The sequence below is a fragment of the Manis javanica genome, chromosome 6 (assembly GCF_040802235.1).
Source record: "Manis javanica isolate MJ-LG chromosome 6, MJ_LKY, whole genome shotgun sequence".
Lineage (NCBI taxonomy): Eukaryota > Metazoa > Chordata > Mammalia > Pholidota > Manidae > Manis > Manis javanica.
In genome coordinates, this window is record NC_133161.1 from 87,344,159 (window position 1) to 87,371,077 (window position 26,919).

The 26,919-nt window shown below is 38.8% G+C and overlaps 1 protein-coding gene across 2 annotated transcripts in view; it reads right to left on the reverse strand.

Moving 5' to 3' along the window:
• Positions 1–26,110, reverse strand: part of RELN (reelin) — a 514,773-nt gene extending 488,663 nt beyond the window's left edge. For both annotated transcript variants that reach the window (XM_037001388.2, XM_073238979.1), the window contains exon 1: positions 25,744–26,110. In XM_037001388.2, the coding sequence (XP_036857283.2) occupies positions 25,744–25,969 (226 nt within the window). In that variant the 5' untranslated portion in view covers positions 25,970–26,110. The remainder of the gene's footprint in view (positions 1–25,743) is intronic.
• Positions 26,111–26,919: the final 809 nt, after the last annotated feature.

A 26,919-nucleotide genomic window follows, 5' to 3' on the forward strand; every position in this document is an offset into this window, starting at 1 on the left:
TTCAAGTCTTTACTCAAAAGTCAGCTTCTCAGGGAGGCCTTCCACCCGACTCCCCACTTTTTTTATATTTCCTATTCCTCTTCCCTGTCTTTTTTCTCCTTAGCTCTATTTTTCTCATCTAACATACTATGTTTTTTATTTACTTATTATTTTTGACACCCTCATCTTGACTATAACCTCTGTAAGGGTAGAAAGTTCCTGGAATAGCTGATGAGTGAAAGGAAAAATCAATTAATGAAATACTAGAATCCTCTCTAAATAAAACTGGCTCTCAAAGCAACATGAGAGTGACCAACTGCTAAGAAAATCAAAAGCTTACATAAAATGTCTCTACATAAAAAAAGTTCTGTAAAATTATTTCCCAAAGATTAGAAATGGCAAAACCAATATAACAAAGAACATTGCTTTAAGGTGCTTTGCACACATATAAGCTGATTTTACTCTTTAGAAATCACTAACAAGCTTGGGCAAGCGTTTAGATAGCTGGTGCTTTGGATGTGAGTGTGCACAAGAGATGTGTAAATTGTTAGGACAGATGAATGTGGACTACGTGTTTTGTCAGCAAATTGCTAATGAACAAGGGAATTTAAAATGTTGCTTGTATAAGAAATGCAAGAACAGAAAACATGTCTGTTATAGACTTCTGTGTTCTTGGCTAACTAAGATAAACATGACAACTTTGAAAGAGTACAGAATTAAGAAGATACTCTACAACTATTCCAGATCCTGATGAAGAACCAACCCATTTTTTCTCTCAAACTGTGTGTTTTTGGTGTATTTTAAATTGTAAGGAATTCAAAACTCATCTTTAAAATGTATGGTTGGCAATAGCTATGTGAGAAATATTTTGATCAATTTGCCTTACCTGTGGAGCAACTAAACTGAGGCTTAGAAATCACAGACTGATGACTTTAGTTCCCTCCCCACCCCATTTTCAATTATTTATATTCTGTAGCAGCTAATAAGCAACAAAATGGGAAAGATAAAACCAAAAAATGAAATAAAGAGAAACTAGTTGATTGGGTAATACACTTAGCAGGTGCCAAGTAATTCACTCATGCATAGTGGAAAATGGTGTAGTCTTACAAGCTCAAGAGCAAAGCAAATATAAATATCATGTCTGCTGAACTAGTTTCTAGGGGACTTTGTTGGGGTTTTTTTTTTTGTTTTTTTGAGTTGCTTTGAGACAAATACATCTACAGTAATTCACAATTGCGAATCCAAGCTCTATACATTTTACACATGGAGAGACTAAGGCATGAAGGGAATTATGTGACTTTCCTAAGGTCATAGAGATAGTAAGTGGCAGAGTAGAATTTAAACCCAGGCTGGTCAATGCAGCAATCAGAACACACACAATATTTATCTATTAAATTCACCACCTTACTTGAGCGTGGTTCAGGGTCTCTCAGAACAAACTATTGCAGGAAGAGGATCTTAGCAGGGTCTCCCAGAGAGCACCAACCACCACTATTCAATATCACCTAAAGCAAGAATATCTCACCTATCCAGATGATGTAAAAATCTACAATTATCATAAGGGTCACTCCCAAGTCCACTAAATAAATTACTTAAATCACTGGCATCTAAATTTCAGACTCTGTAAAGGATTAAAAACATTCAATTTGCTCTCTCCTTTTTATGATACAAAAGTAAAAAGTAAAAAATAAAATCATGGACACAAGTATTTAATTTCTGCCATTTCATTCATCCTTATGCAAAGGTACCACTTTATAGGCCCCAAGGCATTCTCGAATACTTCAGTTCACTTAATCCAATGTAAAAAGGGACTATGTAAGAATGATGCTGAGCAAGGCCATTCCTAAGCGGATGCAGCCCAGGACCTGAAGCCAGAGACCTGGCATGTGTGCCAGCTCCAGCAGTTACAGGTCATGAGACTTTGGACAAATCACTCACTCTGTCTGAACTTCTGTTTTGTCATCTCTAAAATAAGGATAATAATGCTGCCTCACACATTATTATAAAGAACAAATAGAATAATTTCTGTGAAGCCACACTGAAAACCATGAAGCACTGTAAAAAAGGTATAGTATTGCTATATAGAAATGTTATTTAAAACACATTTTTTCATGTATACACACTGTGCTTTTTCAAATCCTGGCCCAAGAAACTTTATTTCTTTTACAGATCACAGAGCCAAGATTTTTCATACTTGCTGTCTTATGACATCTTTTTCAATCAAAATGATAGAATTGTTTAAATGTTGCCTGTATAAATACCTATGGGTTACTAAACACCAAGTACATTAAATAGATGTAATAAGTTAATATATCACAAGAAATGCTGAAAAGAACCTAGAATTAAAAATCAATGAAGTACCTTTGTCCACATAAATAAATAGCTACCCTGAGCACTTTTATCCGTACTTGGTAGAAAATTCATTATAGAATAGCTTTTTTAAATGACAGATTAAATAAATAAAATGATATGATAGTGTTATTTTCATAAAATCATGTCTTTGAGTAGAAACAGTATAACAAAGCCATCATTTTTAGGTAACTTAAGGACTCTGTCCCATATGTCAATTCTTGGTCTCTTGGTATCTTAAGGTTAGGACTCCATTCTAAATAATCCATTTGGGCACAGAAAATTAATCTTGACATTAGTGGCAATGATAACACATTTTATTCACATATTTCCCTACTCACTTGGCTAGATCAGTCCAATTCCCAGACCTTTTATCTTTTCTGCCAGCACAGCAGAGTCCTTTGTTTCATATAAAGCTAGAGAATCTAAGAGCACTTACATGAACAGTACTCAATTTTTGGAAAAGATATTTTACATCAAATATTAACATTGAAAAATTCTTGAACAATTACTTAATTTCATGAACTAAAATAAGAACTTATCTAATCCAAACCAATATCCTTTGCTCTTTCCCTATTCCTAACATTTGAATAATTCCTACCTATGTATATCTGTTTACCACATCAAAATCTTAGATTTAGAATTTAAGGAAAACTAAATCACTGAATTTTCACACATAGCATATGACAATAAGAATATAAATGAAAAAATCCATTGTAGTTCTTCTTATAATCCATAGATGAATGTTTCAGATTAGAGATAGATGTACCAGATGCCAGACGACAGAATTTATTTTCCTAATGTAGGTATTGAATGAATACACCAAACACGCTGCCCATTTTAGAATATTCTGGTTGTCCCAGAGGAACCCACACATCTTTCCTCTGAAGGAAAATAATACCCAGAATGAATCCACAACCTCACATGAGAATCTGCACATCTTTCCAAAACTTTTCCCCACAAACTGCCACTGTTTCCATCATTTCTTAAACAACTCAGATGTTGGGGTCACTGCTGATTCTCTCTCTTGGTTTGCCCTCACACCAATTGGTCAAGCCTTCTTATCTTTCCTTTGTAACTTCCCTGTGACTTTTGCAGCCTCCTCATTGCCAACATTCCAGTAATAACGAACATTTACTGAACACTGACTGCATGCCACTTAGCGGGCTGGTCCCTTTACACGCTCTAAGAGATGAGTGCTGCTGAGAAACCGAGGCTTAATAGGAAGAGAGGCAGGATTCTAGCCCACCCAGACCAACAACGGAGCCCACACTCTCACCCATTCTGCTGGATTGCCTCTCCTCTTAGTATTACCAGTACCCTAGTATCTAATCTCCCTTCCTCAGGCTTCCACCACTCCAGCTCACCTTACACAGCCCCACAAAGGCTGAAACACTTCCCAGGGTTTTAACAGACCTCTGTCAGTTGCCTCCTAAGAGGTGCAATTCCTAACAGGCTTTCAAGGTACAGCTACCCAGCTGATAAACATTCAGTGGCTACCTGCTGCCCCAAGGAGTACCTCAACCTGGTGTGCAAGGCTCAGGCATCAAGCCCAACCTGCTGAAGTCAACCTTAGCCTTACCTCTCTTTTAAATAACTTCTCACTTCCAGCAGGACTGTTGGCTCACTGTTCACTAAACCTTTCCTACAACTCTCTACTGCCACTTTGTTGTGCCCCTTTTCTCCCTCCTTCCTATCAGAATCCTAAGCTTCAAGGTCTATTTCCAAACTATCTCTGATTGCTCTAGGTCAGAAGTCTTCTCTACATCTAACGTTTGATAGCTCATGTGGCCTGTGCCACTTCCTTGCCACATCATTTACGTTTGGTATCTGCACTTGCCATTTATTTTCTTTTCAAGGACACATTTCTTAAACTAGTTTACAAATTCCTTGATGGCAGGAAAACATCAAATATTTGTATTTCATTGGCCAGAATACTTTGTTAACAAAGCAGGCCCTCAACGAATGTTTGCTGATTTTAAGGAAAATAAAGTCTCTTCTCTCAAGAAAAAAAAAAGAAACTGGGCAGTTAAATATCACTTTATGATGCATTATATGTAATAGTCAACTAAAAGGCTTGTTAAACATGTCTGAAGGCAAGGGGAATGTCCTAAAATTCTATTTACTATGAACTGAAAAACCAGAGGTAGAAGAGTGTACAAGGTTATCCCAGAGATGGTGCCTGGAGCCCTGAGTGTCCCTTTAACAGCTGGTTTGATATCCAGGTTTGCAGGTACCAGCAGCTGCTACTGAGGACTAGCCGATGCATGTGAGAAATACCTGAGCAGCAGAAGAATCCACTGTATGACCGCAATGAGGGGCTGGCCTCGCTCTCCGATGTCCGAGCAGAAAACTAGAAAGGACAGAGCCCCAAAACCCTTTTCCTGCACAGCCCATCCAATCCCTCTAAGATTAGAAGGGATCATTGCCCTGAGGTAAGTTGGATAAAGCTTCTGCAGCTATAGTGTTTTCATTCCTAATGTGGCCAATTCCAAACTGCATGTTTTATTAAGATGAAAAACAATGAAAAGTTAGGGAATTATTTTAAAAATTAAAATACATAATGAAGAGAGGGGAGAGAAGGAAAACAAACTTAAAGTATGAAATAATTTTAGAAATGGAAGTAATTGTAAAGAAGAAATTAAATCCCTTCAAAGATCCAAAAAGGCAAAGAATATTATTGCTTCCTTGTTCAAACCCAATCTAACCATCTAGTAATTCTTTTCACTAAACTATTTTTTTATCTAAACTATTCATTTGCAAATAGAGATATGAGGCACTAGACTATTAAGAGCCAGTTAAAAAAGATGGAAATGATCAGCCAAAACTGCTAAATCATGTCAAATTTTTGCAATGCTGCCTGGATACAAAACAAAAAAAAAGCATTAAGTGTAAAACCTCATAGCATTTAAAATAATTTAATATGAATTGTCATGGTTTTATTGAAATATATAAAAGCCAGTTCTACAAAATTCATTTAAAATTTCAGAATGATCAGAAAGATGACTGATTTAGTTTGACATCCTGTAGGTTTCAATACTGTGCCTATATTACTCCAACTGTAAAACAGGAATAATACTAGTACCTATCCCATCAGGTTCTCTGAAGAATAAATGAGTTAACTTCACAAAGGGTTTAGAGAGAGGCCCAGCACATGGTAATGAGAACTCAATTAATGTGGTGCTGTATTTTTTCTCATCTGTTGCAAGTTTCCTACCATCCTTGTTTTCCCACCCATAAAATGGAGGTATTTGTACTCACAAAAGAGATGCTTCTAAGATTAATCAGCTGGGGTTTTGAAATCCCTCCAATTCAAGTATTCTAAAATTTTAGTGTATTATTTTTGCCCTAATGACCTGTTGGAAATAAATATTATTCAGCAAGATGTAAAATTAAGCAGTTGTGACCCCTTTCTGGTTTGTATACAATCTGCCTTTTTCCTCCATCCTGCCCTACTCATTTTTTTTTGTTATCATTAATCTACACTTACATGAAGAAAATTATGTTTACTAGGGTCCCCCCTTCACCAAGTCCCCCCCACAAGCCCCATTACAGTCACTGTCCATAATCATACCCTACTCATTTTTGAATGCCTTAAAACTGTTCCCTAAAAATAGAAGAACATGAACCCCAAAAATATTTGAAAAATCATTCAGAGTTCAATAATATGCCTATATAAAAATATATGCAAATTAATAACATTCCTATATAATAGAAATGGCAAGTTAGAAAATGTAATATAAAAGATCACTTGTATTATAGAACAGAATACTTGAAAATTTGTAGGAGAAAATGCCCTATTCAATAAATGGTATTGGAAAAAACTGGCAGAACAAATAGAAAAATAAAGTCACTGCCATTCTTCTTACATGAATTCCAAATAAATTTGAGAGTTAAGTGCAAAAACAAAACATTTTTACAAGTACTAGGATAAAGACTATAAGAATGTTTTTGAAATCTGAAGGGTTCAGGAAGCTTTTTATATGCACACTGAAGGCAGCAGCCATGCAACAGTAACAGCTAACATTCACCAGCTTACTAGATACTAATCTCATTTACTGTCATGTCACTATGATGTAAGTCTTCTTTTACAAAGAAACGAAGGGGGCTTAGGTTAAGTAACTTTCACAGCAGTGTAGACAGTCAAACCTCATTATTCACGGATTCCTTATTTGTTAATTCACCTACTCAGAAAAATTTATTTGTAACCCCCAAATCAATACTCAAGGTGCTTTCCCAGTCATTCATGGACATGCACAGAGTTGCAGAAAATCAGTCACCCAACATGCACATTCCCAACTGAGGTCAAACAAGGCAATGCACTGCCTTCTTATTTCAGCTCTCATACTATAAACAAGTATCCTTTTTGAGATCTATTGGTACTACATTTTTCACATTTTTGTGCTATTTGTTGGTGATTTCACTCTTTAAAATGGCCCCCCAGCATAGTGCTGAAGTGTTTAGTTTTCCAAAGTGCAAGAAGGCTATGCCTTACCGAGAGAATAGGCTCACCCATGAGTTACAGTGCTCTAGGCCATGCATTTGATGTTAATGAATCAACAATATACATTAAACAAGATGTCTTTAAACAGAAACACAGCACATAAAACAAGGTTGTGTATTAATCGGTTGATGAAAACATGACCAGAGGCTCACAGAAACCTAACTCTTTTTCCTCTAGGAACAATGGTTTAGTGTTTATTAGTTCTGTTTGTTCAGAGACTTTATAGAATACAATTATCAAAAATAATGAGAATCAACTACTAAAAAAAAAAAAGTAACAGAACAAGGATTAGAAACCAGGCATGTCTGATTTCAGGCACCACAAAACTTAAACATTCTGTCATTCTCATTTATGCTCACTCTACATAAAAGAAACAATTGATAGGTTTGACTACACAAAAATTTAAAGATAAAAGTAAACAGGGAAAAAAATACTGATAACATATATTACAAAGGATTTATTAACATGATTAAAGATTTCTTCAAATCAATATGAAGAAGAGGAACTTTAGAGAGATGAGTAAAGAATCTGACAGATAATTCACACACACATATTAGTAATGAGACATAAGAAAAGTATTTGACCTCCACAGTAATCAAAGAATTAAAGATAAAATAATTATAAATTACCATTTTTCAAACTTATAGATTTAGAAAGACTAAAAAGAATTATATCATTAGTATTAGTGTGTGTGTGCAGATAGACAAAATGTAAACAAATGTAATCTTTTTGGAGGACAATTTGACAGCAGGTATTCATGTTATTAATGTTATGAATAAATTTTGAACCTAAAATTTCAGTTCTAGTTATTTATACTGTGAAAAGTATTTGGGCGTCAATGAGTGAATGATGAATATCAAGGAAAAAAAATCTCTTGCAATGTTGTATCTATTATACCAAGCTTGATTGCTAGAGGAGACTAAACATATTTGTGTACATCCATACAACTAAATATATTTGTGTACATCCATACAACGTAATGACCCTTGCAAATGTTCATGTTGATATCTACAAGTTTGTAACCTCTGATCCTCTTTACACTTGCAGTATATCCATAAGTGAAATTTAATGAAGATCAAGAGTTCTCAGCAGCTGTTCCCTTCCTATACTTATCACTGCCCAAATAGGTTTCTCTTTAAAGATGAAATATTATGAGACATTTTTTGAGTTTATTTTTTTGTGTGTCTTCTATCAGGCTATTACATATCTCTTACATATGTAATACTATGTAGTCACTAAACAAAGATGAAGCTCTGAGTTTACTGGCATTGAAAGATACTGAAGACATAGCTGAGTGAAAAAAGCTGACTATGCTAGGTATGGTTTGATCCCATTCGTGTCTGCATGCACACATGTGGATAAAAACAAGAATTGCTTACAAGTAAGAGATTAACTTCCTCTCTCGCACTGGAAGGGTTCAGTCCTGAGGACAACATAAAAGAGGATTTCACTGGATCTTATAACTAAACTTTCTAAATTTTCTCACTGAGTATTTCTGAAAATTCCAGGGCAAAACATACAGTACTATCCCACTGAGAAGCAGTACAGGGCTGGAATGAAGGTGAGGTATGGGCGGATCCAATGTCACAATTACTGGTCAGTCACCTGACTTCTGTTTGGAATAGCAGGGACAGTCATCACTACAGATTCCTGAAGTTCAGGAAAGAGAAGACTGGTGAGATACAGAGGCTTACAAGAAAAGATCAGGGTTAAAGAGCAACAAAAGTAGTCTGACAGCTCAGAAAGAATGAGAAACCTACACAGTTTGCATATTATATGTGTTCACTTACTGGCTTATTAATATTTTCTTTGATAAAGAGGTAGATGCTTCACACACTGCTAATATGTGTAAGCATAAGATAATATATATGTACTACAAGATTAGATAGAAATGCTTCTATGATTGGAACCAAAAAAAAGGTACCATCAGCAAAAGAGTATATTCATTATGTCAGCAGTTTTTCCGATCCAGCAATGTTTCACAATTCAGACTACTAGAATCCAAAAAGAATTCTGTGCAGGAGAGTGAACTAGTCCACACTGAAAGAAGCAAAGTTCCCCTAAAGGCTTAACTAAAGGCATCTGGCATTTGCACTTAACCAATGCAGTCAGTAGCAAAAATTAAATCCATATGGTGCATGAGACAGCTTTTTCAAGAGCATTTCTAACAGTAACTAAGACAAAGAAAGTAATGACAGAAAGTTAGTATAACAACAAAATGCTTCTACAGGAGCCACCTTCCCCACAAAAAAAGTCACAAACAAATTAGATCGATGCACTAACAAAGCATGCAAATTATTTTAATCTACACTTTAAAATATATTAAGATAGGAAAAATATTTGTGAATATTTACTTAGTTTCTAAGTAGTAAAAAACTTTCTAAGCGCAAAAGCAATATGACAGAAAAAAGAAACAAACATGTGTTTTCATAAGTGTATTAATGTAATGTAATTCTGCATAAAAATTCATGAAAAATAAAAATAAGACCACAGCTTAGAAAGAATTTTACCAAAATTTGGAAGATATGCAAAGATATTCATTATAGTATTTACAATATTTAATACAAAATAAAAATGCCCTAAATGTCAAACATATGTAAATTGATAAATTATGCTACGATGATACAATAGAATATTATGCAGCCATTACAATTGTTTTTGAAAAATGTAAATGTAGTGTGCACATGATGTTAAGAAAAAAAAAAGGATAAATCCTATCATTGTGAATACAGATTTATTTATAGGGGGAAAAAATCAGATAGTATGCCACAATAACAACAATACTTAACATTATTTTCTGTGCCAGGCACAGAATTGTTTTGGGGTTTACATGCAGGACCTCGTTGAAGCTTCTTAACAAATGTATGAAACAGTACTACCATCATTGCTGCTTTTCAGAAGAGAAATCTGAGAAACAGACAAGTGAGGTCACTTACTCAAGGCCACAAAGCTTGAAAATGCCAAGTTCAGGAATGAATCCTGCCAGTACCCTGAGCTTGGGTGTGTGCTCTCCACCACCGAAAATCCCTACAAGTTAAGTCTCCTCTGATTGCAAAGGCTTTTAAGTATTCAAATATGTTAGAAATAGAATGGGAAGAATTTTTAAAATCTGATAAGTAAGACTTGAGCAATTCTCACTAATGACTCCTGGAAACAATCATTTTAATATCTACAAGTTTGGAACCTTTGATCCTCTCTACATTTGCAGTATATCAGTAAGAGAAATTTAATGAAGATGCAGAGTTCTCAGCCACTCTTCATATATTTATCACTGCTCAAATAGGTTTCTCTTTAAAGATGAAATCTTTTGAGACATTTTTTGAGTTTCCTTTTTTGTGTGTTTTCTATAAGGTTATTACATATCTCTTGAGTATGGAGCCAAGCTATTTTGGTCTCTGTTCTTCCCATTATTTATTCCCATTCAGATGAAAATTTAAATACAAACTAGCTACCCATTCATCAAAATTGCTTCACATTTATTTATGGTGCATCTTAGAGGAGCTTCTGGGAATAAGACCTTAAAGTCTATTATAGTTTCTATTAATAATTGTAGTCACTAATTGCTATGAGAACTTTTTTGGATACGCTAATATATAGTTAAAGCAAAGGCAGTCCAACAGACTTCTATAAATAGCATTGCAGTCTTATAAAAGTCATGAGAATTTTGTAAGTTTGAAGGGTGGGAAAATAGAAACATGGTTTTCAGACTTTTTTCAACATAGTTATCATAGATTCAAAAGGCCAACCTTTAGAAATTGTACTCATAAATCCACCTTTATATATTATCCTCTTGATTATTTTGCAATTATCACTTTCACACAATTTTAATTGTAACTGAGATAGACCAGGTTCCCAAGTGCTATTTTTGCTCATTGACTCAATAAATCAAAATGTTTAAAGTGCCTGCTGTATACCAGGCACTATTCTAGGCACTGGCAATAGAGCAGCAAACAAAACAGACAAAATCCCTGCCTTGATGGAACTTAAAGACATTATACTGGTGATACACAGAAAGCAAAGAAGTTAAAGAGTGAAATATATAGATGATGATAATAGCTATGAAGAAAAATAAAGCAGTCTGGGGGCTGGCAGCAGTAGGGAGAAGGGAGGAGGGGGCAGTTTCAAATAGTGTGGTCAGGGAAGGTCTTACTGAGAAAGGAACATTGGAATACAGACCTGAATCAGGAAGGGAGGCAGGATGTGGCTCTCTGGGGAACAGCATGCTACAAAGGGAAACAGCAAGTGCAAAGACCCTGAGATGGATCTGGGCCCCTTGTGTGTTCAAAGAAAAAGATGCCCTTATGGTTTCAGTGGAAAAGTAAGGAGAAAAAAGTAAGGAGAAAATAAGATCAAAGTCACAGAGGAACCAGATATTCTAGGGCCTTACAGGCCATGCCAAGGATTTGCTCTGTTTCTCATAAACAGATGGGGAGCAATGAAAGACATGGATAGTATTACAATAGAATTAATCATTCAAATTCAGGTATTGTTGTTGGTAAAAATGCTAAACTGGAGGAGACACTGGGGAAACTAAGGCAGATCAGCGCTATTCCGGGGAACTTGGTGGAATGTACAGTTGCCCTAGGCATGGAGCAGAGGAACAACATGATTTTGGTTTTAACTGGATCACTCTGGCTGCTATTTTAAGACTCAAATGAAGGTGAGCAAGCACTGAAGCAGGTGAGTGATCAGGAGCCTGCCATGATCCAGGTGAGAGGTGGTGGTGGCAGTGGCAGCTTCTGGGTGTGGTGTTGGGCAAGGCCAGTAGGACCTAGTGATGGATGGGATGTGGGATGTTAGAGAAAGAAGGTTTAGGGACTCAACTACAGTAAGGACTCAAGTGGCAAGAAGGGAGTTCAGGAGACTCAAAGAGGAGGCTTTGGGGGTGGCAGGGTGAGGGAGACAAGAAGCTCAGTTGGGGGCATGTTAAGTTTGGATGCCAATAGGCACCCCAGTGAGATGTTGAGTAAGAAGTAAGACATAGGAGTTCAGGGAGTTGCATGGGAGTCCCAGTGTGCAGACAGCACTTGAAGCCTCACGATGGATGGCATCCCTAGGGACATGGGGCAGATGAAAATGAGAAAAGGAGGAAGGACAGTTCCCCGGCGCCCCAGCACTACCGAGTCAGGGAAGAAAGGAAGAAACTGAAAGGAGGCAGAGAAGGGGTGGCCAGGGAGGTGAGGAGAAACAAGGAGGGGTGGAATCCCAGAGGCCCAGTGAGCACAGTGCACCAAGGAGGAGCAGGTGATCACCTGTGAGAAGTGAGGCTTCGGTCCTGGCAGGCTGAGGACTGAGAGAAGCATTTAAGCAGTGAATAGGGATGATTTGTCTCTCATGACGCATGAAGGAAGAGGCATGTACTCAATAATTTACCTTCACTATTTCCTTGCAGGTCACTGAACGTAAGATCCCTGGGAGTCTGAAGTGAAGAGGGGCAGAGAATGTGTGCTTCCTGTACACACAGCCCAGTCTGTACTGCACTGTGTGGCTTTCAGAAGAGAATTAGACATTTTCACAAAACTATAAACACATGATAAAGCACTTTAAGGCTAGATCTATATGTAAAATAAGAAGATAATTCTGCACCCTGCTCCTTCCCACAAAAAATCCCTAAAACTCTTCCCCAGGTGAAGGATGCTACAGTATTCCAGAGAACACTGCTCCTCATGTCCTGTGCTGTGAACAGCTCCCTGCTATCCCAGAAGTCACTCAGCATCCTTTTTCCTTAAACATATATACTGAATATCGTGGCAGTCATTTGTTGTTTTTGCCAGCCCTATACCTACTCTCCCTTTTTGGGGGTAACAGGACCTCGAATTTCCTTTGGAGAGATGTCTCAAGGATTCCCACCCCAACATCCATCTCAGCGGAATGGTCATACCCCAGGCAGGCCAATGTGACTTGTGGTCCCGGGAATTAGAATTCAGTGACACAAGAAAGAACGGGAACTGGAAAGCAATATTGAGGTTCCTCAAAAAACTAAAAATAGAAATACCACTTGATGCAGGAATTCCACTCCTAGGAATTTACCCAAAGAAAACAACTTCTCAGATTCAAAAAGACATATGCATCCGTATGTTTATCACAGCACTATGTACAATAGCCAAGACATGGAAGCAACCTATGTATCCATCAGTAGATGAATGGATAAAGAAGATGTGGTACATATACACAATGGAATACTATTCAGCCATAAGAAAGAAACAAATCCTACCATTTGCAACAATATGGATGGAGCTGGAGAGTATTATGCTCAGTGAAATAAGCCAGGCAGAGAAAGACAAGTACCAAATGATTTCCCTCACTTGTGGAGTATAACAAAGAAGGTAAACTGAAGGAACAAAACAGGAGCAGACTCACAAACTCCAAGAAGGGACTAGCGGTTACCAAAGGGGAAGGGTGTGGGAGGGCAGGTGGGGAGGGAGGGAGAAGGGGATTTAGCGGCATTATGATTGGTACACATGGTGTAGGCGTGTTCACAGAGAAGAAAAGTCATGACTCTGTGCCATCTTACTACACTGATCAACACTGACTGCAATGGGGTGGGGGGGGACTTGATATTATGGGTGAATGTAGTAATCACAATGGTGCTCATATGAAACCTTCATAAGAGTGTATATCAATGATACCTTAATAAAAAAGGGGGGGAAGAAAAGAAAGAAAGGGAGTTGGAGAGGTATCATCCCAACTGTGGGGCCAGAAAAGCCTGAGAATCAGAAAAAAAAGCCAGAAAAATCAGAAAAGCCTGAAAATCGTGACTTTTCCTACCACAATGCCTTTAGCAGTCAACCACTGCCTCTTCTTTGACAGACTATTATCATTCCTAAGACTAGTGTTTGGGTTTTCTTTCCATTCTGCAAGTTAAACCACCTCCTATTAACAAATTTCTTTAGCCCGACTCAGCCAGAGTGTCTTCTGTGGCAAGTGGCTGGAGAGCCCGGGCACCCCTGCTCCTCTCCACACTGTACAGCTCTGTGAGCACTGACAGCTATGAAAATTCATAACTATCCAAATCAGTCAGCTCTAACAGAGTAAAAATAAAGATTTAGAGGCTGTTAACATACTGGCAAAATAAAAGCTTAAGAAATTCTTTTATTTGGAAATATACCAATAACCATCCTTGACTTCTGATTATGTTTCTTTCACTGACCAACTCTTCTAAGGAGAAACATTCTTTGGTTTCACCAGAAACATTTATTCACCTTTAATTAATCAAAGGGGACTTTTTACTTTTAATGGTTTTTACAGGATGGCAACCAAGCATGCATCTCATTCAAGATTCCTGTTCTTTTTCAGGGTTTCCATGTTTTTCCTTATGTTGTAGGAACACTTGGGAACACCTTGTATAGCTGCAACAGGACAAACTTGTTCAGACAAGCAAGAATCAGTCAGCAATGCGGGTCAAATCAATGGGTATTATTTTAGCAATTGTGAAGAGATTGATTTCCAAAGCATTTGCATTTTATTTCAATGAATACAGATAGGTATCCCTTGGGTACTCATTAGTGGCACCAATTTTGAATTTTCACTTATTGTAGTGTTCTATGTGTTTAAAACACTTCACAATTGATTTAGAGTTGAAGTATCTGTATCATAGATTCTGTTAAAGGGCTGACATAAACCATTTGTGCTTGAGAGAAATACTCTAAAAGGTTTAATATGTGCATCAGGTCAGATCACCAGGTGAGCAGTCTTAGGGCTTCCTACACCATCCTCGGGGCTACATTTGCCCATTAGATAAACAACTTGGCATAACTCATCAGTGAATGCTGAAGGGAGAAGTGATCCGGTTTGTCCCGCCTGAGAAAAGAAAACATCTCTATGTGGATCTTCTCTATATTTTTTGGTAATATCTTTATAAAAGCTACCATCCTTTCGTTAAAGTCCAATGAAGCAAATTTTTTTCTCCAAGTGAAAGCATGGTCCTTGCTTCAGGCCCTTTGAGAAACTCCATGGGTTCCGAATAGAAAGCTTCCTCACCCTGAATATGTTCTCCACCCTCTGATTTAGCTTCCACCAGGGGTCAGTGGATCTCAGTTCAGATTTGATGGCAAGCTTCAGGATAAAGTATAGTGGTAACAAATCAGGAAACATTTGTTTTACTAATATAAATACAAGGCAAAAGCAGACCCTGCTTCTCAGCACCAGACACCAAGGGCCTTGCAATCCCTCATGTGTCACCATGGCCTGGTTGCTGCAAAGCCTAGAGCTGACCTCTGCCCTCCGAAGCAGGCAGTGGATTATTTAGGGGCAAGGGAAGGGGCGGGTCCTTGGCAGTTGCTCCCTTTTTCTCATCCACACAAGCTCAACAGAGTGATTTTTAAAGATCTGATCCATGAATGTAAAACAACCCTACATTGGCAAATACAAAACAAACACGACACCACTGGTGTCAGTATTACTGTGCGAGCAGATCTCTGACCAGTGAGCAAGTCAGACACTGCAGAAAGCTCTGGGTTGTTACCAGGACTTTCACTGTGTGCCACATCACTCTGTTTCACAGGCTATAACTGCAACTGGTAATACTTAAAGGAATTTCCTAAAGGAAGAAATGTATTACAAATAGATGAACTTCAATGAAAACCTTTTAAAACATCTCTCTGCCTAAGTTTGTAACTTTCCTCTTAAATTCAGGTCCTACGTAAGTTCTATTAGTGAGTCAAAGGACTAATTTCTTATTTACTTGAAAATCTTAATAAAAATTGCATTCCTCAAAATGTTAAAAATAAATTTGAGCAAAATTGCAAATCACATTTTTATATTATTTTGTCATCATCCTTTGAAGGCATGTTAGCCTTTCAGGTCAACAGTATACTAAGTGACATCTTTCTTTGTATTGTATCTGGAAGATAATATCTTGTCAAAGACTATCAGAGACTATAAAATTCTGGCCTTGGTGGGCATAAATATCATGTTTCTGGTTTAATTTCACAATCTTTATTTTAAATAACAAAATTAGCTTTTGTTTATCTTTTCTTTCTTAAAATGTCTTTTATTATTTCTTATTATTATCACTTTCTTGAAATAACTGTCATTTCTAAAAATAAATGCATACAGGTTTAAAGTATGGATTCTGGAGCAAGACATACTGAGCATTCCTACATTACAGCTTTGTGATTTTGGGCAAAACACGTATCTCTCTCTGACACAGTTTCCACATACATAAAAAATAAAAGGAGGATAAATAACAGTACCTACCTCATGAGGTTGTTGTAAGAATTATATGAATTAATATATGGAAAGAATTTAGATCAGTGCCTGGCACATACTAAGTGCTACTTTAACATTGTTGCTATTGACTTATTCCTAAACCCTTGAGCTGCCTTTTTTAAAAAATTATTTTATAGTATCAGTGTTTGGTATGGGAATGCATACCCACTTTTTCTAAAAGAGCCTAAAACCAACTAACTTCTTCATATTCCTCCATGACAAACACTGGACATAAAACTTTTTTTTTTCAGGATGACATGCAGGAAGTGTTTACATGAGAAAAGGAAGAAAAGAACTGGACCCATGATCATGGGATATTTCAACATTCATAACAAAGGCGGCCTGAATGAAAAGATGACATGTTCCCGAAGGTAAGAATGAGATGCCTGTTTCCTCTGCCGATATGCAGCAAGCAAGAGAAATGACAATGCTGGATTCGGTCCTAGAGGCTGAGCCAGACATAACAAACAAGGTTAAGGTTGAGGCAGAGCTCACATTCACAGCTAAGGCACACATCTCCGTGTTTTAAATGTCAACAGGATTTATATATGGTGATACCGCATTTTAGAGAGATAGGACTGTCCAGAAATAAAGTTGGGTAAAGGAAACTAACTAGCATAAATTGTCAGTTAAGGAACTCCAGAAATTGAAGGTCAGGGACAGGGTACCTTCTCAAAGCATGACTCAAAAGTTAACATAAAGTGCACTATTTTCACCACCTGCAAAAGTAGCACACCTTGAGGGATATTTTGAAAATATATCACCAAAAGTTTCTTAGGAACCATCCTAGTTTCATGAAAGTCTCCGCAAGCAAGTCTACAGGAGGACAGAGCGACTCAGAGCTTGCCCCAAATGCTGTGACTGACCGAAGAGATTGTAAACTGCAATATTTGTGTATTTAGGAGAACAAATTAGGATTATCATTTTAAGAAAGAAATAATTAGGATTACATTCAGTTGTAAATAACAGGAACCTGACTAATTTTTCTTAAGTGACAGGAAGTCCAGAAGAGGAATTCCAGGCTGGTACAGATACTCAAAGGTATAAGTATAGACCCAGACTCATTCTAAATTCCTGGACCACCATCCTTAGCATGAGACCACTATCCTCAAGGTCATAAGATGGTTGTGCTACACCCTGGTCAAAGAAGTGGGTAAGGGTAGAGCAAAAATCAAGTACTTTTGAAACTATTACTTTAAATTATATTACTATCATAGACTATTTAAAAAAATATTTTAGTCTTTTTAAGAATCATCTTTACCAATTGTATCAATAATCTTTCTAAAGACCCCACCCAGTGGACTTCAACTTCATCTCACTAAATTAATGGTAAGGGAGCCTTGGAGGTGAGTATTTTGAACTGGATGCATAGTTGTTCTCAAAAGAAAGGGAGTTTTAGAGATGACTGGGTAGACAATGCATGCCCTATAATGAGGCATTATGGAATATAGAGACATGATAGTCTTCTTCCAGTGCTGTCTAGGGAAAAAGATGCCAACCAGCCCAGCTGATGTGAGTTGGAGAGTAACTTTCCTAGATGCTGAAATCTGCCATTGAGGTCATCTAACTCCATGCTCCCAAACAACCTACTAACAATCATTTGCCCACCCATATAAACTTCGCTACAGTGGACAGACAGAATACACTGCCCAGCCAGAGCCTTTATCCTGACCAGTATGTTTTTTATTATAAGTGAACTAGCCTTCCACTTCACCACCTGACCACTTGTGGACTTAAGTATCCTCAGTCAGTCCTGGAGGACCTGGTGAACTCTGAGACCACCATCAAAATCCATCTGTCTCAGTTGTGGTTTGGTTGAAACAGTATTGTATTTTTAAATTATTTTACATGGGCTGGAGGCATATATATTATATGATTTGACAAAATGTATTAAACTGATGTCAATATTTACTTACCTTGGCATCTTTTCCAGACTACCACCTACATCCACAAAATTGGTTAAACAACCATCAGCTAAGGATATATACTCAACTTAGGAACAGGAAGGTTTGACTTAGGAATTGGCTAAGTTAATAAACGTTTTGGTTGGACTGGAATCATACTAATTAACTTTTAATTCTAGCCAAGTCGTATATTTATTTTGGCTGGGAAGCATTTTCTGATCACACGTATTTGGTGATGGGTTGATTTTTGTTTTACTTTTGTGATCCCCTCCTAATATATTCAATTTGGAATTGCCCTTGAAAGGTACCACATAAAGACAAGGCAACTAACAAGACACACACTGGGTGAGCAGCTCCTATCTTCATGGTTCCAACTATCTACCTCTAATGTTGCTTGTACCAGATGATAACACATACTATCTAATACTGTGTGTCAGGCATTTTATATGCATTACCTATTTAGTAATTGCAACCCTAACATATGCATATCATTATTTCTACATTAGAAATGAGGAAACCGAGGCTCAGAGAGGATAGGTAACTTGCTGAAAGCACACATCTAAGCGGCAGAGAAAGGGTCTCTCTGCTGCCAGAGCTGAACTCTTTCCACAACATCATTATGCCTCCCTAGACTTCTCTTTCAGTATAACTCTGAACTCCCAGCAAAGGAGTCTTTGAATTTTTGAGCTGAAGTAGACAGAGTTCACATGGTACAAAACAAGAGAATAGATCTTGCTCTCCCAGTCTAACGTTTGTCTTTTACCAAGGTTCCCTACCCCTATGTGAACTGCCTGTCAAGTACCAGCTGCCTAAAAAGATGGCATCGGAACTTCTTAGCTATGGAACTGCAATTATGAGACTTGGCAATGAAACAAGCCAGTAAATGAGATGACTTGAGGTGGCTGAGGTGATGACAGAGACAGTCCATCGATTTACTGGAAGAGTCTATGCATTCAAGCATTCACACATCTCCAAATCGAGCTCCTTTTAGAGTCAAGCAATTCAACATGCATTTCTTCAACTTCTACAATTTATATCCACACGGTGTATATAAGCGCTTCTGTACACAAACTTCAGATTCTATAGTTGGACCACATAACTGACAGTGGGGAAAGCAGCTATCTCAGAATTAAAAAGATACAAGCTTGAAAGTTCTTCTAAGAGGTTTTACTCTTCTAAGAATGTAGGAGGAAGGGCCCACTTTCCTATTAGGAAAAAGTAACCCATAATTTTTAAAAGGGCAAGTGCATATCACAGAAAGATAACATTAATTTGTAGCAGAGCAATATAAAAACTTCTATTTTGCAAATGTGCAATGAGTACAATAATTGATATTAAAATGTTGGTATTTTTCATTTTATAGTCAGAGGAGAGAAATGGAGTAGAGATGATGACAGGAAATCTGAAGGGAAGAGATAAAAAGAATACAAAGAGCAAAGGAATAGCTGTAAAACAGAAAAGAGGAAGAAAGAGGAGAGGGAAAGCAAGGACCTGTGACATGGTGGAAGGGAGCAGAAGAGGAAAGGCAATGAGAAAACTTAGGAGGAGGAAGAAAGGCGTCAAGGGAGAAAGCAGGCAAGATACAGATGGAGGAGGTTCTGAGGTGAACATACCACTTCTTGGTAAAAACTATTATCATGTCGCTTGGTCTGTGGGCACTGACATACAACAATAACCAATAACCAGTGTTATTTGAAACATTTGTGAGTTATCCTACAGTTTCAAAGAATCCTTTAATCAATAAAATTTACTTTTTCCTCTTTTCCAAATAAAATTTTACTTTGCTAAGGAAAAGCTAATTTAGCATTAAATGGTAACCTGGGTTTTCAATGTTTATTTTGAAACCTCAGAGTTCCTATAACTATCTCTTTGTGACATTCAAAAGCTAATTACCTTAGCTTTGTTTTTGGAGTGACTAGAGCTGCCTTAAGCCACAAACCAACCTCTGTACCTTTGTACTGACCCTTCCACACACCCCCAAATCCAGTTTCTGTAGTTAGTTCCTACAGGGTGTCAAATAAGGAAGGGAAAAAAATGTGCACAGTTTTAGAGAAGCACACGTTTTAGAAATAATTGGTTAACCCTAGGCACAGCATTCAACCCTTTAGAGGCTCTGCCTTCAATAAGATGGGCATGGCACCTACCATAGCAAAAATTACTCTCTGAGCTACATAATTGAAACTAAAGAGAGATCGTCTCGTGGGGAATTTCATGAGAGCCAAGAATTTTTTTTTTTAATACACCATTCCTATGTTAGAGCAGTCATTATGAAATCTTCATATTTGAAAATTTAATACCAATTTCTGAAATGAGTTAATACTTCTTTGCTTAAGGTTTATAAGTTGAAATACACAGTTTGGTTATTCAATGAATTTTTATGAGCATTTTATGAATACTCTAAAATTGGAGGGGTAGAGGTGGGGCAGATTAATTACCACAATGTTTCTTGAAACCAAAATAGTTAGAAAAATGAATTCCCCTTTGCATACTTGAGTGTCATCATTACACAGACACTGCCTCAACACTTCTTTCTATTCTTGGTGACCCAGCCCGTTCTAACAGGATACACTGTGCCTTCCTCCTTTTGTTGACAGTGTGTAGGGTCACCCATTTTTTTCTATTTCTATATGACATAAAGAACTGGAAAAAAACACTATCTATTTGTGTGAAAATATATTCAAGTTTTTTTAAATGCCAGTGTTCAAAAAGTACTGGTCACTCTATGCTTCTCAAATGTACAGGCTATTAGAAATATAAAGGGGTCAGGGCATCAGCAACAATTCGGGAAGATTAAAGAACCAATAAATTTGTCAAAATAGCGTTTGAAATAATCAGAACAATTATGGCTTAATATGCAACATATCCTAAATAATTGGTAATGTAAAGTTCCCAGATCATTCTATAAAATTAACCAATTCCAGAGAGGGGAAAAAATATATCAAAGATCAATTTTATATATTTTCTTTTGAAAGAAACTAATTTATGAAACAATTTGAAAGTCAATGGTATTGACTTTGAATTCTTATCAAACTTCCTATCACCTACTTTTTAAAGATGAAAAGGAAAATGTATTAGAATAAGACAATTCTTATTTTAATAAGAATTATTATTCACATAAAAAATATGTGATCACAATGGTACAACTTTCTCATTTATTCTTTAACATTTTTAATGAAAATAGTTTAAAATAAAGTCATGAAAACTGGAGAGAAATATTCTAATTAAATAACTTGTAGTAATATTGTGCTGTAAATGAAGTAAGAATGTCTGCCTAAATGAGAGGCTTTCAAATACGATTCTAAAGACCTGATTTTTTTTTTAGTTTATCCTTGGAATTGAAACTCAATAGGGAACACATGTTAAAGCAAGACATATGATTTAAGAAACAATCTGAACCATGGTAAAAGATGTCTGAAATAGATTGTAGAGAGGAAGATGAAATATATGACAAATAGAGCAAAATGCTTTTAAATGCTCAGTTTTCATAGTCATACAAGCAGGACACAGCTGTATAAATTCACTTATAAATTATATTTAACAAATGAGTCTGAGAGTTTCAAAATGCTGATTCCAGAATCTGAGACATATAAAGAACAATATAACCACATACCTGATGAACAACACAGTTACCTTAGCAATGGCAGGTTATTTTAATTCAAATAATAAAATAATATCCTTGAAAAGAATTTAATCTGGGGTATATTATCAAAAATTATGTCTGATATATATATCATTCTGGTATTTGAGAAGTCATTACATTGCACTGCCTTTGAACAGCAATTTTTTAAAATATTGCAACCAGTTGATTCCAGAATACACATACTTATAATAGTAATACTGGCAATTGTTATAACGCAGTGCCCTAAATACGTAATCCTGGTTTTTTAGCAGTAGGAGTTGATTTTCTCACCTACCTCACAGAGGATTAAATAAACAATGGAAAAGAAATGTTGCATGAAGGAACTATCAATAGTGACACTGAATTTACAAAATACAATAAAGTCCCCCTTTTAAAGCATCATGCCATATTACCAATTCAGTTCTGTCTATGACTAAATTCTTTCCCCTCAATCAATATTTTAGAGCATATTTTTCACTGCAATGGGACACTTTCCCCACCTTATGCCATTGTAATAACAGGGATTCTAGTCTATTATGGAATCCATATAATTGTCTCACCAAAGCTAAAGCACTTTCACAGACTCATTTAACTGTGCTTGGTCTTCACAACTTTTTTTCTAATGTATAACCTCTCCTTTCTGATGGTGACTGGGCAAAAAACAATCTTATGAGTAGGAAGGTACTCACATGATTTCAGGGGTATCTAAAAAGTCTTTCTATCCCAAAATATATTATGCCTACTGAGTGATGCCAAAATTCTTTGAAACAAAAAGAGGAGAACATCTTTGCACAGTTGTCATCAAGACTGTGGGAGAATTTAATATGGACAAGTCATATTAACTATAAATCAGTTGGAGAAGAGGGTCTGCCAACAAAAAAGTGGGTAACCCCTGAGGGCAGGGGGTGAAGAAGAGGGATTAAATTGAGAAAGGAAAGGTGCAGATATCAACCAAGCCTTTGTAGGTTTCACAATACTGCCTTGGCCCCTAGACGAAGGAGCAGCGAATCACCGGGCATGGCTGGAAAAGAGAAATGGCTACCTGACAGGACCATTTATGTTTCCATTTCCTATTTTCCCATCATTTGCAACTTATACAAAAAAAAAAAAAAACAGGCCCGGGCCTGGAAACCATGTTGCAACATTGACCCTATTTTGGGTCATGTGCAAAAAAAGAGAAATTCTAAGAAAGAAATTCTAATTTCTGATCCTGAGACCTTTCTAATTCAACATGATGTATATGAGAGCCCCTTTTTGCTGAGTTCTGCACTGTGGTGTGCTCACACAAAGACACCAGAGTTCATTGTGACTTATGGTGCCATATCAACAGTCATAGACAACAAAGTTTAAAAGATATAGGAAGATGAAACAGAGGTACTTGAGTGACACCTTTTCATTAAAAATATAAAAACTAGCAGAAGTAACCATGCACTGTTTACAGAGTTGCTGAAACTGCAAATAGATGGATATACTACTTGAAGCTGGAAACATGGGCAATTCTGTTGGGCACACAAGCTTCAGATTCTTTAGTAGTATATATTTTTTTCAGAAGATTTTCAAGAGAAGTCTTTAATATGACATATACAGAGACCCATAATTTTGAACCACTTTTATACTAGATTGATATTTGCCCCCCTCTCCCATTTCACATTCAGAGCTCTGTCACACAGTACAAGCCTCAGAGGGCAGCTGACACAGTCTAAGGTGCAGTAATGTCCTGTGTTAGGTGTCATTGTACATACCACCCTCTATCTCAATGCATTATTGTAGGTCAAAAAGTGACAACCATCAGCTGAACCCAACATAATTCCTCCAAATGTTGAGTTCAATGTAAATCGTAGATAAGATGGATTTTTCCTGACATAACTGTTACATTTTAAAGATTTATTTGGTTAGGAATGAAATATCAAGGTAATATTTTGCCGATTTATTACCTTTAAAAAATTTTGGGCAAATGACCTTATGTTTTAGTATGGTATAAAATGAGCTAAACACAAACATACATTTAAGTTTCTGATCAGTTCAATTCTTAAAGATGCTATATAATTTTTAACATTAATTTTCAAAAATCTAAAAGAAAAAGAGACACATGTGAGCATCATTTCATTTTCAAACATTTCTTTTAACTGTAGATCATCTTATAGGGAAAAACTCTTACTAGGGCCTGTAGATACAGCCAGTTCCAGAATCTGTATATTTGACAAAACAGTTACAGGAATTTAAAATCTGATATAAACTATTCTCAAAGCTTATAATAATGTTATCTTCTTAAATTTAGAAAATAAAATTTCTCCACCTCTTCTGGTGGCAGAAAAGAGGTAGAAATTGAGACTTGCCCTGCTGCACCCCCAGCCCCATGTCCAACTTGAAGTATTATACTTTATTCTTACTCTGTATTATTCTTTCCTTTTCAGACTTAGGTATGTGCTTATGGTCAATCTTAGACTGATTTATATTTGCTAGCTTTATAGCAAAAGCAAAGGATGTGTCATATTTTGGTATTTTTAAGTCTATGCCGGCACCTTACAAAGGATATTGAAACAGATAAATAAAGAAGGCTTTGTACTATCGCATGGTCTTCCATCACAACCTGACAGTCATACCTTTTGGCCCATTGGCTCACTAACCTACCACTCTCTCTCAGAACTAAAAACAGGCAGGCACCTTTGCTAAGGGTCACACCAAGTTGACAGGCTGAGTCAATCAGTCTTTGGGTGAGGTCTGGGTTACCATCATATTGGCTAGTCCTTCCACTTAGATTGTCATGGCCTCAGACAAACACCAGATTGTTCTTGGAAAAGAACGAGGTCGGCATTTTTATTATAGAAGGGACTAGTTACAGAAATTAATTATCCAAAGCTAAAATTCCACCAAATTAGACTCCTTCTTTACAGACAAGGCTGCCACCATGCCACAAGAAAGTTGTTAAACCAGTGTTTTAAACCTCTAGAAAGCATTTATTTAGGCTGAATATTCACAAGCAGATATGAAGGGGTTTTTAATAGAAAACTTAGGGACTCTTATCATTTTTACATGCAGGTTTATCTGAAATGCCAACTGCTCCATGGCTTATCTCCTGCTATGTCAATAATCGTTAGCCTACAAGAGATCGAAACTGTAATATGAGATTACTAGATGATAGTTTCTATTAGGTTGGGTATAAGTATTTTTGCCTTGAAATTCTCATTAAATAGTGCCTGTCACGGCTTGAAAGCTCCATGTAAGTGAAATATTCAGACGTTCCAGCGGAAGTAACAGAAAAAAAATCTTATTTTCCCACATACTCGTTTACTAGCTTAAGATAGTCGAAATGCATACATTGCATAAAATTATATTTCTGGAGCTAAATTTTGCTTCTTCAGTAACGTTTAGTTGTGATGAAGAACTCCATAATGGTCCTTTTAAAAAAGGTACCTTTAAATTATTAGGGGCTTACAACCCCTACCTGGAAATGAAGGCTGTGCAGATAAAAAGACAGTCACTAATAAACAACCCAGAGATCATTCTAAAAACAAGCAGCATGTGAAAAGTAAGAGAGTCATCAAAAAAAAAAAAAACATCAATTACTGACATTTTAAATGGCACTTGAAAAAGAATAGAGAGCTGGAAGCAGCCGCTACGTTTCAGGAGGACTGCCTGAATGAAATGAGAGGGATCTCTGGCTGATGAGCAGCGGGAACTTTGCAGCCGGCAGGCGACGGCGCGGGGCAGCCGCGGACCGGGGCGCGTCAATCTGTCACCAGACGGTCAGCAAAGCCCAGCGCCAGCCCCACAGCCACCAGGGTACCCTTCAGGGGGAACGGGAAAGGGACAAAGGTCTGGAATCCGAGAGCTGGGGTTAAGAAAACAAGATGCGCGAAGTCATTCAACGTGTCGCCTGCGAGAACGAGGAGTCAAGGAGAAAGACGCCAACCCCCAAATTCTCAGGCATTTCTCACAAGAATCCGCTCATCAGGAGACGCGTGAGGGAGTGTGTGGTGCGGGGATTGTGAAGAAATCCCAACTCGCCACTGGATTCTCACTAACTTTGTTCTCTGTGCCTCCACAGAACGCGATGTTGGGGTAAGGGCTGCCCGGTCCCTGTTCCAATGGCCCCTTGGCAGAGGGAAAGGAGGATCAGCAGCTGCGCTCGCGGGCGCAGCGGCCGGGCGGCGAGCGCGGAGGTGCGCGGTACCTACCATGGTATTCTTGTCCCGGTACGTAGTAGGTGGGGCTGCCCGCAATGTGCAGGGAAATGAGCACCTCGCCCTGCTCCCCATCCCCTTCCAGCTCCCCGTGGTGGGTGCACAGGAAAAAGAAGGGCGAGAAGCGGGGGTAGTAGCCCGCCGCCGCGCGCGCCCTCAGCGTCGCCCCAAGCACCAGCGCCAGGAGGACAGTCCGCGGGGCCCAGCAACCGCGCTCCATGCCGCCGCCGCGCGCCCCGAGCGCCGCTCGCTCATTCAGTTTGGGAGGCGCCGGGACCGACGAGCCGCGCGCAGCGAAGTGGAGAGCGCTCGGAGCGCAGCCCCGCCGGGAAGTTCCGCGAGAGACGGCGGCTCCCAAAGTTTCTTTGGGCCGCGGGAGAGCGGAGCCGGGCTGCGGGCGCCGAGAGCGCGTGGTCCGCCGCCGCCGTGCGCCGCCGCCTCTGCGCGACGCCCCTCGGCCAGGCCTGGGAAAGCGCCCGCCCCCCTCCACACCTTCTTAAAGCCCCGGGCGCCGAGACCCCCCCGCCGCCGCCGCCGCCGCCACACGTGTCGCGGCCGCTCCCCCGCCCCCGCGCGCCCGCCGGCCCCCGCCCTCTCGGGCTCGCTCGCCCGCACCTCGCGCGGCCGGGGCGCACGCCTCTCCGGGGCCCGGCGCGGGAGCCCGGGCCTCCCCCGGAAAGGCTCCGAGGGACGCAAGGGTGGGGGGACGGCGGGGGCCGCGAACCTACAGGGAGGGGTGTGAACGCCCGGAGAGAGGGAACCTCCCGCCCGGCTGTCGGCGCGAGCAAAAGGGGAAGAGCATCCCCTGTGGCCCTCTGATTTCCCTCTTTTTCCTAGAGAAGGCGAAGGGGAAGGAGAGGGGCGGCGGGGACCGGCGCGGCGCCGGCTTCTTTGTCTGCGCGGCTGCGCCCCGCGCCCCTCGGGGCTCGTCCGCCTCTCAGCCGGGCGGCCTGCACTGCTTCCCCGCCACCCGATCCGCGAAGGGCTCCGGAGCTCCCTTCCCGTCCAGGCCTCGCCCCTCTGGCTGACCCCTGCCCGGCTCCTCGACGCAGCGAAAGAGCCTCATCTGTAGCCGGATTTTAAATGAGATTAAACGAAAGTGGAATTGGCAGCTCGAGTAGTGCCTGGAAATGGTGATTTGTGCTGCTCGGGTGGGGAATTGTGTGGCAG